Here is a 13,976-nt window from a genome sequence, read left to right as displayed (position 1 = left end):
TAGAAAAGCTGTTCGTTCTTCCTACAAGTTAAAGCTGGAGTAGCAGGTAACAAATGGCCAAAACCTGCAGACGATTGATCTCACCAATAATATCTATGGCATTATTGAAAAGTAAACATGTAGGAAAGCATGCATTAGATTTAGGATGTATTTAATAACATTTGCACATTAAAACAATGGATTACTTTGAAGTGTTTAAAGAGACAAAGATAACAGCTCTATTTCTCGAGGTGAATGTTTCCAGCTTTTGTGAAAACATTGTGTTCCCATGTCTTTCGAGGAAAATGAAAAATGGGGCAGTCAACCTGTCATAATGTCATGGAACAACCCTAAAGTATAAAAGTAACATTTCCAGGGATTTGTGTAGGAAGGAACTGCAGATGCTGGGTTAAATTGAAGATAGACACAAAAAGCTGGAGTAACACAGTGGGTCAGACAGCATCTCTGGAGAAACGGAATAGGCGACGTTTCGAGTTGAGATCCTTCTTCAGACTGAGAGTCAGGGAAAAGGGAAATGCAAGATCTAGATGGTGATATAGAACAAATGAATGAAAGATATGCAAAAATGTAACGATGATAAAGGAAACAGGCCATTGTTATCTGTGAGCTAGGTGAAAACGAGTTACACAAGTTCCCAAGTTACAGGAGTTATAGGAGAATTAGGCCTTTCAGCCCATCGAGTCTACTCCGACATTCAATCATGGCTGATCTCTGCATCCTAATCCTGATACAATGAAATTCAACAAGACGACTTTGAAGCTGATACGATTTGGGTGGGAGAGGGATGGAGAGAGTGGGGGATGCAAGGGTTACTTGAAGTTAGAGAAATCAATATTCATATGGCTGGGTTTAAACGGTCCAAGCAAAATATGAGATGCTCTTCCTTCAATTTGCTTTTGGCCTCACTCTGACAATGGAAGAGACCCAGGACAGAAAGGCAAGTGTGGGAATGGGAAGGGGAATTAGAGTGTTTAGCAACCGGGAGATCAGGTAGGTCCAGGCAGACTGAGTGAAGGTGTTCTGCGCAACAATCGCCCTGTCTAAGTTCGGTCTCGCCGATGTACAAGAGTCCACAATTTGTTGCTCCGGAGCCCTGTTGATTTTGGGGAATACCCAGTGCTAAATCAATATGTGGCACATTATCTCAAACACTGATGCAAAATAAACAATTCCACTATCACCTAACTTCAACGATAAGATCGCAGTCGATAAGATCACAGTCACTGGTTCAAGGGCTCCCCTGTTTCCCCAGCCCACTTCTATTCTCATGTAAATAATAGCTCATTTTAATAAATTGTTTTATACTCCCTTTAGTAACCTCTTCACAATGGATTTTGGTTATGGCCGAAGGATCTACCGACCTTCTCCGTCAGGCCGGGCTGTTGAAGCCACCCATGGCCCGTGTCTGCTGCCACCTCCACCTCCAACCCTTACCTGTCCTCTGGCCGCCAGCGACCAATTACTCCGCCGATCCTCGCCTCTCCCTCCAGTCACCAGCTCACCTGGACATAAGGCCCACTTCCAGACCCCGAAACGTCACCTAACCATGTTCTCCAGAGATGCTGCCTAACCTGCTGAGTTACTCCAGTGCTTTGTAACCAACATTTGCAGTTCTTTGTCTCTACTACTAATACGATGATACTCTATTACTTTGTAACCCCTTACTCGATTATTGCAATCGGCAAGACAACATCTTACCGTCCAAGATGCCCCATCTAAGCTAGTCCCATCTGCCCGCATTTGGCCCATGTTCCTCCAAACCTTTCCAATCTCTGGGCCATAATTATGCAAAATGTATGCGACCTGGGTAATAATCCAGAGATATCAAATTGGATTCGTTATTTCAATTTAGTTCTGAGCACTCTGAAATATGACAAGAATGTTTATTTTATTCCAAGGTTAGGTGGAAAATACCCCCCAAAGGTGAGCTAAAGATCAGCTTCAATCTATCAAATTGATAGATCATCTATCTATCAATAAATGATGATATCTATCAAACATTGGATCATTTATGTGATTGGGCTTGTAGAAAATAATCAGGCATACCTGATTACCAGGCAAAAACACTATTTTTAAAGGCAAGTGATGAGTGATGAGTTTGGGATGTAACCTGCAGGTACATGGTACATCAGCTTTTCATTGCAAGGGGACAACAGAATGAGAGTATGGAAATCCTGATGAACTAGATGGGGGATAGACACAAAATGCTGGAGTAACTCAGTGGAACAGGCAGCATCTCTGGACAGAAGGAATGGGTGATGTTTCGAGTCGAGACACTTCTTCAGACTGAGATTCAGGGGAGAGGGAGACGCAGAGATAAGGAATTGTAAGGTGTGAGAACGAGACATCAAAGGGGATGACAGGTCAAGGAAAATGTAGAATAGATTATTGTTAGATGGAGAAGCTGACACCGAAGCACACAGAGATAAAACTTAATCGAGGGGACAGTCAAATTGGTCGGAGAACTAGGAAGGGGGAGGGATGGAGAGGGAAAGCTAGGGTTACTTGAAGTTAGAGGTCAATATACCGCTGGGGTGTAAGCTGCCCAAGCGAAATATGAGGTGCTTCCTCCAATTTGCACAGGGTCTCCCACAGCGTTTTGGCAAGATCAAACCTGAAACACAATCAGTCTCCTTGTCGAAGGACAGACAATAGTGAAAGGTACACTCGATGGGCTCTGTCATAGCGAGAGATCAATTAGAAAGAGTCTTATATTTTTTGAGTATAGAACAATCCTAACATTCTTTGGTAGGGGATGACATGATTAATGTGTAGAAGCTATTTCTTCTAACTGGATGCACAAGAACCTACGAGTTGGACCTTTAAAGTAAGATAGAGAGACATTTCTTTATTCAGAGGATTGTGAACATTTGCAATTCTATTCACCAGCAACAATGGATGCTAAGTTGCCAAGTGAATTCAAGACCAAGATCCTCGGACATTTTCGGGATGAGATAATCGGAGGATAAGGTGTAGATGCCAGGAAAGCAAAGTTGACGCAGAGTTCAACCATGATCTTATTAAAAGCTCAAAGGCCTTGAGGGTTCTCGCAGTCATTTGTCCCCGTGTTCTTCAGCTCACCAACTAAAGGGTGAATGGTTTTGCTTGTTACTCAATGTGTTTCATTAGAAAATTAAACTGCTCTGTGCTGCCAGGTTAGAAGATTTACACTCCAGAAAGATCATCACGCTTGTGTAAGTGCAAAAGACACAACTTCCATCACATTCGGTTGGATCACTTTAAAAGGTGTTTATTGGTCATATACAAAATAAAGTAAGCTGTATCTCAACAAACATACAGTATATACAGAAATAAATTAATGATGCATCCAATGGAAACTGATACAGTTAATTTTCATGGCAGTTGTGAATACATATTTATCTACAGATCATAAAGTACAATAATTTAGGTAATAAATACTTATTAAATGGACTCTTTATACAAAGTACGACAACAGAGTGATTCATTACACCCTTTGGGCCAGAATTTGATACAGGCAGCATTAGTCATTAAAATAGCTATAACCTAATTTACCTGATGTGGCACAGATCTCCACATGCAGTTGTATGCAACCTCGTCACAACATTCAATCTTCAGTGTAATTACAATGCTCCTGGGAAGTAAAAAGTAAACTTTTTCCTCACTTGATTGAACAAATTTAGATCTGTTGAGCACCCTTGCTAATAACCCATTCCTTCATACTGGTATTGCACAGTATTTCGTTTTATAGTCAACACAATGGAAAATTCTTCACAAGATATAGTGGGCTGCAAGAGATCGAGGGAAAATTTGTATGGCAGGGCAGTGAGTTTAAAGCAGCTTTAAAAATAAATCCAGGAGCCAGCATAGAGCATAAGGTTCGAAAAGAATCGGGGACAAATTGTATACAGTATCACAAACGCGAGTAGCTCTTTGTGTTTACGAAGATGTTGCCAGGATTCGAGGGCCTGAGCTACAGGGAGAGGTTGAGAAGGCTAAGACTATTCCTTGGAGTGCAGGAGGATACAGGGAGATCTTATAGAGGTGTACAAAATCGTGAGAGGAATAGATCGGGTAGATGCACAGTCTCTTGCCCAGAGTAGGGGAATCAAGAACCAGAGGACATTGGGTTAAGGTGATGGCGAAAAGATTTAATAGGAGCCTGAGGGGTAACTTTTTCACACAAAGGGTGGAGGGCGGATGGAACGAGCTGCCGGAGGAGGTAGTTGAGGCAGGTACTATCGCAACATTTAAGAAACATTTAGACAGGTACATGGATTGGACAGGTTTAACGGGATATAGACCAAATGCAGACAGGTGGGACTAGTGTAGATGGGACTGCTGGCCAGTGTGGGTAGGTTGGGCCGAAGAGACTGTTCCCACGCTGCAAGGCTCTATAAATGGGAATTTGCAAAGAATATTTGTCAAAAATAGAGTGTTGCAGCTTCGAGCCCCATTTAAAAGCTAAACCTTCAGAAGAAATTCCTTCTGATGCACCTTTGTTTCCCAAATATGCCCCGAGAAAGGATCTAATTTCAAGTAACCAAAAGGAGCAGATCTTTCATTCTTACAGTAGCTCTTTGTGTTTAACTTCCCAGTGACAAGCAGTTTCCCCATAATGTGCTCGGAATGGCCGGTAATGCTGCCGAAGGATTTCCAGCATCTGGTCAAAGGGCTGTGATAAACGTAACTGCTAAAGCACTCTGCCACTGGTACAACAGCAAAACAGAACACCTGCCCAGCCAAGTCCAGAAAGTGAGCACTCCTCTGCAACACTGGGTTGCCCAGCATAAAACGTAGCTTAAAGAGGGGTGAAGGATATTCTCTTATGTCTGGCAGCATATTCCCCATTGGTCCAGGTATCATTAGCAAGGAAAGAGCAGAAGTTTCGCTTGCAAAGTTTTAACTGGATAATTGTGCGAACATTTAATATTCGGGTAATCATCCAAAAGGATAGCTTGATTTTTGCTTTTGATGATTTCTGATTAAATCTAAAATGTAATTATCAGGTGAAGTAGTTGCAAGAAATAAAATTTTCCTCACTAGCATGTCTGAAATATACCATTTCGTATGGGATTCAAACCCAAGGGTTTAAATAGAATGGTGATGTTTTTTTGTTATCTGCGCTAATATATTAATAAAATTAACCTTTAGCATGGATTATTCCAGTCTATAATTTTGAAATTTATAAAACACAGACACACACGCACACACACACACACAGACACACACGCACACACCTGTAATACAAATTCTTTAGCCCTTGTGTCAATCAATACATTATTTGTACAATGAGTAGTCACCTTGCTATCTGTAGGGCACTATTCCAGCACTGTTGTGCTAGACACAAATTGCTGCTTGCATATTTGAAGAGCCTCACTTTACAAGTCACCAAGCCGTACGCACGTACGCCACACACCTCACGTACAAAAGCACTTGCTAAAACAAGCACTTGCACTATTCACAGAATAAACGTCACAGGCTGAGAGCATTAACAGTGAAAAGAACAAATCACTTCAGCATCTGGGTGGGAATCAGAACAAGGCTTCGGTTATATTCGTGTCCCTTAGGGGAGTGTCAAGGAGAAGTGATTTACCTACTGGCATCACATCGATTAGATTGCTTACAAAACGTCTTAAAAAATACATTTTAAACAATGTAATAGTCGGTCTCTATTAATTTCTATAGCATTGGACGCATCATCACGAATGTCTGATTCTCCTGATCAACAGTTTCTCTTTGTTGAATTGATGTATTCTAAAAGCCCTTTGAGAAGGAAATTTAATGCTCATACAATTTCCTAGTGCAATTTCCTCTTGTCAGGTATAAGCTCTGCTTCAAATATAAATAAATGTTGTTTTAGGATTATTATTCACACCTTTACTTTAACAAAAAAAGATTTTTAAGGTGTAATTGGGACATTTTATCATTCCCACTCCATGGGAATCTACTATTTAATCTTAGCTAGTCCCAACTGGTTAGGCACAATCAAATATTACAATTTACATAATAATTCGGCTTCTCCAAATGGCATTGCCCAATTGTAAATTAAATAGGCAGTCTACGTGTTTAGATAAAACTTACATTTTTATAATTGGAGGCGGAGTGGAAGAGCCTGGAAGATATACAAATGTAATATTTGTTTATTTTATTAGTCAACTTTTAAAACTTTGCTCTGTAATTAAATGGGTTCATTTTGAGAAAAGTTACTTTTTGAGTTCAACAGGCTTCTAGAATCAGGTAGTTTTGATTGACTGCACAGTTAAAAGTAGTTCAAACTGGATGCCACTATTGCATTTGCTTTTACCCAACACTTGTCCATAGGATTCCACACTCAACTACATGCTCGGAAGAAGTCAAAATTCTAGCATGTTGCTGTGGCGTCAGGTGATGAAGTAATCGCAACCACAGCTGGTACATTGTTCAAAACATTTACACATGGCACTAAAGGTTAGCCAAAAGGCAGGCATGGTCTTCAGCACCAGCCACTTAACATCTCACACTAACGTTGACAAGAGCACAAGCTAAATGGGATGCAGCGCTTTGAAGCTACCTGTGGGGGCCACTTTAAAGTCAAGATTGTTATGAACTATAATTTCACAAAATATACATAGTATGTAAAAATCCTTGTTGATTTTTTTTTTCAGGCTCAACAAATTAGATGCACTTAGAACATGTTATTTGGTTTAATTGGGATGCCATATACGAGTCCATGGTCAACTGTTGTGATCAAGGGGTTGGGTCCTTTTTAAAACCAGTTTGAGTTAAGATGCTGAGAGTATTTTGTACAGCCCTTCATGGCACAAGATAGAAATTTGACAATTAAAAAATAAGTTATTTTTCCATACTGAAACTATTGCGTAAAACGGCACTTTTTACAATTACAATATCACAATTAGATAGAGGTGTGCGAGAATCCAAAGTCATATATGCAGTTTAGCCAAATAGATTTGTATTTCAGATCAAACATTAGGTTAGCCATTTGACAACAAACACTGAGCAACTCCAAAAACAGTTCAACAATTGAACAGCACCTTTGATTACACAATCAACATAAAATTACATGAGACACCAAATATATTTTGCATTTCCAAATCTTTGTAATATACATTTTACTTCAATTCAACCAAAGGAGAAATCCTTTAGTTTGCATTGGTAGTAAGAATGCACAAAACTTATACAAAGTTCAGAAGATACAACAAAAGGGGATACCTATTGGAAACCACTGCAGTGTACAAGCCAAGAAGCTTTCAGAGATTTCAAGATTCATCACAAATTTACCCTTATATATTTTTAAAAAAAGAAAACTGCAGAATGGATTCAGGTTTCTAAATGGTTAAGAAGAGATGCAGTGCTGTAGTTTGGTATTCGTGATTTGGGCGAAAATGGGGCAAAGAATATTTCAGAAGCCAAGATTGCTGATCAAACCAAACTCGAGGTCCACATGTCCTTAAAGTTGGTTGGATTTTAAAAAAAAATTCATTTGTGCAGCAAGTGGAGGAAATATGGGAAAAAAAACATACACACACAACATAAACCCCATTGTGCTCACACACAAATAAATACAGAACTAAACTGTAAAATAACACTAACCTGCATATTAACACATCACAGATACGTCACCCCGAATTCACTTAACACACTGCTTCACTAGAAAGCTATTGATTTCAATAAGCCACTCTAGAAACATCTGTAAAAGCTATTAAACATTTTTTTTGTGAATTTTTTGTAGATAAATATTGTATGATAATCTGTGTACTTATAAAAATTAAACTCGAATACCCTTACATGTTGACAAAGATACTTTGTATACATACACTAAAGAGGAACTTTTACTATCAAAGATTCTCTGAATAAATTTTCATTCATATGGTTAATCAATCCCTTCTACTCACACTTGCTCTTTAGAAGCAATTTCAGCAAAAGGATCAACGCAGCAGTTATTTACAAGAGGAAGGGGGTAAGAGGCGAAAGTGAGTTATTCTCATCCGCAGGAACAAACAACGAGTCACAACAATCAGAGGTTAAAACCTTGGGTGCTAAAGGACAGGTGATAGTGTTTTCAGGTGCTTGGATTTCTATTACCACTTCAGCCAAAGACGTGTGTATTTCAGAGGCAAAATATAACAGTTTAGTGCTCGGACAGTAGGACCGGGACTTGGAAATGAGGTCACGGAACTGGTGGGAATCTGTCCTTCCCCTTGCTATAAATGCCGCACTGTAGACACACTCATAATGTAGACACACTCATTATATTGGATAATGAAACGTTTTCTTGCTAAGATCAGCAAAACTGTAAACTTTACCAGGCTTTTAATTTCTGCCGCCAAGTTGGCCATCAACTGTGCATTGCTACTTAATAATTTTTTTTGAATTAAAAGCTTATTAATCATACCGTGCCCATTTGAAGTATCTAAATCAACAGAGCTGATTATGAAACTGCTCCTTTCAAATGATTCAGAAATTTACAGATGACCATTTTTACTCTGGATTGTAGCAGGCAGGTGCAATACTGCTGTTGGATTTTGTAGAGTTACAAAAGGACACGATAATTCAGCCTCCCTCCGTTTTGGGATTTTATAGACTGCGCATCATATTACAATAATTTTCATTAAAAAAAAATATATATAAATTAAAATCCCAAATTCTACTTTATGCTATAAATTTGTCAAGATCGAAATGGTAACATGCGAATAGAAAGGAATACTTAACCATATGAACAGGTCATTTGAACTACCTTACTCCATGGTGATACGGTACACCGTGTTCAGATGTGCATGAATATGAGAAGCTGTTGACTGGTCAATGCACAAAATTAGCCACAAGGTTTCGATGCGAAATAAAATCACCAATAAATGCACGTCCCACTGCACTAACTAAATCTAATAGATTCAGCACTGCACTGCACAACTTTGTCAATTCTTTAGACATATTATGAGGCCGTTTCGTTTAGGTGCAGCAAAGTTGGTGTTTTGCAAAGTTTTCTCAAGTTACAAACCAAAGTAGAGAAAAAGAAAAAAGAAAAAAAAACGAATCGATGGGTCCGAATCATGTGAAATTTTTGATCAAGTGGCAAAATATTCAAAGTAAACGAGGCTCACCGCTTCAGTCAGGTGAAGAAATGTACAGCACCCATTTGGGTAGTGCAATAGATTTCTGACTCTATTTAATTATTTTCATGCTGTTCAGTTAGAACTGGAGGCCTGTGGAGATACGTGCAAAATGAAGCTCTCAGCATGTGCTGCCAAGCCAAAAGTTGTGGCTGCTGTGACGATACAGGTGGGCTATTTTAACTAAGGCTTTGCATATTCACCAGGTTGCCACTAACATGGGCGCTCCTGTGGAGAAATGTTTATTATTTAGGGTGGTGGGAAGATGCATGAAGCATTTTGTTAAAAACCTTGTGATTAACTCTATGGATTAACCAGCTTTACTACAGACTAGTTTGGCTCTGGCCTATGTCGAGAGCAGCATGTACTAAGATCTTGCATTGGTTTTGGATTTGACTATTGTGATGACACTTGTGGTAGCCACTTTGCCTGGCATAATGGGGCCAATGGTGGAGTTGATTGGACCTCGAACGGGCATGACGGGTCCTCTGGCCACGGTCCTGGCGAAACTCTGCAAGGCCTCGTACTTCGACCGCAGGGCGTCAAGCTCCAATTTCATACTGGCGTTCTCCGACGCCAGCTTCTCCACCTCCTGCTGAAGTTCTTCTTTCTGCTTCTCCAGTTCCTCCTTCTGAGTCACCCGCTTGACCCGACAGCTGGCCGCGTAGCCACGGTTTTTGAGCGTTCTGCGACGTTGCTTCAGCCGGATGATCTCCTCTTTGGTCAGGCCCCTCAGATGCTGGTTCAGCTCTCGAACGGACATGGAGACAAGCTCTTGATCTGTGAGACTGGCTCCATTTTCACCTGGCTCCCGCTTCACCTGCAACGGTTGGGGGATGGGGGGGGGGAAAGAAAAACAAAAGGATTGCAGTAGAACGGTGTGGAAAAAAAAACTTTCAATATATAGCAAAATATGCCAAAAGAGGCATTTAGAAATTCAGATTCATCAGTAATCGAGTCATACAGCATGGAAACAGGCCCTTCAGCCCAACTTGTCCAAAACAACCCCAACTACACTAGTCCCACCTGCCTACGTTTGCCCATGTCCTTCAAAACCTATTCTATCCATGTACCTGGGCAAATGTCTTTTAAATGTTGTGATAGTACTTGCCTCAACTACCTCTTAGCTCTAATGATAGCGGAGTCAGGGTGAAGGCAGGAACTGGGAACTGATTGTGCAAGATTAGCCATGATCACGGTGAATGGCAGTGCTGGCTCGAAAGGCCGAATGGCCTACTCCTGCACCTATTGTCTATTGTCTTGTGTCGCTTCTGGCAGCTCGTTCCATACACCCACCACATTATTTTGTGTACGAAAGTTGACCTTCGGGTTCCTATTAAATCTTTCCCCCCCTCACATTAAACCCATGTCCTCTGGTTCTTAATTCTCCTACTCTGGGTAAAAGACTGTGCATTTACTCTATCTAATCGCTTCATGATCTTATACACGTCTATAAGATCATCCCTCATCCTCCTGTGCTCCAAGGAATAAAGGCAGGAAGGTTCGCCCTATCACTTAATCTTGTTCAAATTGATAGCAAATCTCAATGGTTCAATGCATCTTTTATCAATAAGCTAATTTTTCAACTTAATCAAATATTCATGAATGTTAATCAATAATTAGTTTATAATTCACTATATAAAAGGAAACAGTGTTATTTGCTGGTCTCAACACAACTATTTATTCAGATAATGCTCTTGAGATGAAGGTTATCTTTGAACACCAGAAGATATTTTCATGCTTATCACACCCATGCTTATTACATCTAAAATAGCTGCCGAGACACAGCCATGGACCACCTTTCCATTAGGTGATCTTTCAAACCATAGAACACATTAAGACACATTTAGACATGTACATGGATAGGATGGGCTTAGAGGGACATGGGCCAAATGCAGGAAGGTGGGAGAAATGTATTAATATTCAAGGCTGAGGCAGCAGATGTTACTTGTAAATTTGAAAAATCAACATCTTCGCTCGAAAATATATCAGCAATAAGTTAGGAGAAAACCTTTGAGCCAAACATTGTAAATGAGAATCCAGAAAAATACAAAAGGATTGCAAGGATGAATCTAGTACTTCTCATTTTATTAAAAATGTTATATATACTAATACATTTTAAAAGTTCATAATATTTCCATTTTGACAAACACTGCTTTATTTTATTGGTTACACACTAGTGTGGAAAAGCAGATTTGTACTTGAAGGTAAATGGATGTTTTATATTTACAAATTTTAACTTTGGGGGGAAAAATTGGGACGCATTTATATCTAAAACAATGTCTCATTTAACTTACATTTCACTCATTTGTAATTGGTCATGTTCTGCTTCATTACTTCAATGTCAAGTTTACGTCATCAAATTTGCAAACAACTATTCGCCTATTTAAATGTAAATGCAGTGAAACGATTCATTATAATTTTTTGACATTTAATAATTGCATATCAATGTGACTGGAGAAACTCCAGTGGGTTTTAAATTTTAAAAGTGAATATTTGGCATCATAATCCGAGAATGACAAAGCCTGGTTTTGATCAACTCCCAGAATCAAATTTTGAGGTAGCAATGCTATTTAAGAACAAATGCTGCTCATGTACATCAGAAATGACCACCTGCGATTGCCTGAGAAGTTGGAATATCTACACAATTAAAACCAGGAGATTTAAGGCAATTTTAAGTGCTGGCTGCAATATTTGTAGTATTTGTTTGGGAAAAAAAACTAAAGTAGAAATTATTTAAACACTAACTAGTGTTAATCAACTACTAACTAGTGTGAACTGAACACCAGTAAACTAAACACTCAAACGTCCAATGCAAATTGGAGGAACAGCACCTCATATTTCACTTGCGCTGCTTACAACCCAGTGGTATATTGACCTCTAACTTCAAGTAACCCTTGCATTCTCTCTCTCACTCTCCATCCCTCCCCCATCCTAGTTCAACTAGTTTCACTGTCCACCTGATTACATTTTACTGATTCAGGAGGGAGGGGGTGGAGGGGAGTAGGGGGAGGGGGGAGGAGAGGGTGCTGCACCAATGCAGGAGAGGTTTGGGCCCAACGGGTTCACTTGGTCTAGTTACTGTTAAATGTACGTGCTATAACAACAGGATAAGCGCTCAACCAAGAAAACCAACCCAATGCCATAGTATCTAGACTGCCTATACACACTTATGCTATAGGACAATAACTAACTCCATATTCAATAATAGACTATCCACATGTTAGCAAGAACACAAACTAAATGTTTTACCAAGAAACCCAATATATTGTTTCTATGATGGAAAGGAGAGTTAATGTTTTCAATCCAAGATTATTTTTCAGGTTCATTTTCTACAGATGTTCCTGAGCTGCAGAGAGTTTTTATCATTTTCTGTTTTTACGTCACATTTTCAGAATCAGCAGCTTGATATATATATATATATATATATTTTAATGAGCTTAATAAGTTAATAAACAAAAGGACATAAACTGGAGATAAAAAAACCCATAGAGACTTGTGATTGATTGAAAATGAGTGATTGAACACATCATGGAAACAGGCCCTTCGGCCCACTGAGTCGACGCCGTTAGTTGAATTGTTTTGGGGCAGATCTTCCTCTAATTTCTCATAAAGAAACTAATAAATGGGTAATGAAACAGCAAATGTGTTTTTGTGTTTATGTTTATTGATATAATTTCTGACCGCGCTTTTGCGGTTGCAGCTCCCAGACTGTGGAACAGCATCCCCCTCCCTATCAGATCTGCCCCCTCCATCGGCTCTTTTAAGTCAGGCTCAAAACATACTTCTATCCTTTAGCGTTTGAAGCCTTCTGATGGGGCTGATTTTTGTTTTGTGCTGAACTGTTTTTTTGTGCCTGTGTGCTGTGATGTCTGTTTCTTATTGTGTTTTTAGTACCTACTCTGATGTACAGCACTTTGGTCAACGTGGGTTATTTTTAAATGTGCTTTATAAATAAACTTGATTGATTGATCGTTCAACTGTTCACACTAGTTCTATGCCAACCCACCTTTGCATCCATTCCCTACAGAAGGGGCCAATTTCCAGAGGACAATTGACCTACAAACCTGCACCTTTGGGGTGTGGGAGGAAAACAGAGCATTTGGAGAAAACTCGCGTGGTCAAAGGGAGAATGTGCATGCTCCACACAGACAGGACCCAAGGTCAGGAATGAACCCAGGTCTCTGGCGCGGCAAGGCAGCGGCTTTACCGGGCAAAATCTGTAACAGCAGCATGCAAAAGTTCCATATGTGTATGGTTTCACATACACAGACAATGGTTAGGCCCAATTATTTAGCTCTTTGTATGTTGGCGCAGGTGTGATAGAAGGAATGAACTTCGAAAATTTGGATTTTAGATAAAGCCATTGAAATGGCAGAAGAAAAACAAGTTGGGATGACTATCAGATAACACAGTCTAGAATTTTATCAGATTCATCAAAACAGACAGCAATAATTAATTTGCTTACCAAGATGAGTAATTTGATAAAACAGAAAAAACAAATTTGAAGATAAAAAGGTCATTAAAAATCTCAATGCATTATCAACACAGCAGGCACCAAATTCAGAAATTATATCAATAAACATAAACACAAAAACACATATTTTCTGTTTCATTAACCATTTATTAGTTACTTTATGAGAAATTAGAGGAAGATCTGCCCCAAAACAAAACAATTCAACTAACTTTGTTTGCTCTATTAAAGAAGTATCTTAGGATGATGCTTCCAGGCAGATGTGGAATAGTCAGACAAAAAACCCACAAAAAATCTTCAAGCCTGAACTGCCATTCAATGAGATAACACCTCATCTGATTTGGATGTCAGCGAAACTTCCCTGCCTTTTCCCCCCATTCACCCTCGTTTCCCTATATATTGAGAATTAGTCT

General features: G+C 39.4%; 1 protein-coding gene across 2 annotated transcripts in view; it reads right to left on the bottom strand.

The window, feature by feature from the left end:
- Positions 1–3,329: 3,329 nt before the first annotated feature.
- Positions 3,330–13,976, bottom strand: part of LOC144594588 (transcription factor MafG) — a 50,778-nt gene continuing 40,131 nt past the window's right edge. For both annotated transcript variants that reach the window (XM_078401322.1, XM_078401321.1), the window contains one exon: positions 3,330–9,909. In XM_078401322.1, coding sequence (XP_078257448.1) covers positions 9,457–9,909 — 453 coding nt within the window. In that variant the 3' untranslated portion in view covers positions 3,330–9,456. The remainder of the gene's footprint in view (positions 9,910–13,976) is intronic.

This window comes from Rhinoraja longicauda, chromosome 6, assembly GCF_053455715.1.
Source record: "Rhinoraja longicauda isolate Sanriku21f chromosome 6, sRhiLon1.1, whole genome shotgun sequence".
In the NCBI taxonomy this organism is placed as follows: domain Eukaryota; kingdom Metazoa; phylum Chordata; class Chondrichthyes; order Rajiformes; family Arhynchobatidae; genus Rhinoraja; species Rhinoraja longicauda.
The sequence above is the reverse complement of the archived record's forward strand: the minus strand, read 5'-3'. Positions and strand labels throughout refer to the sequence as shown.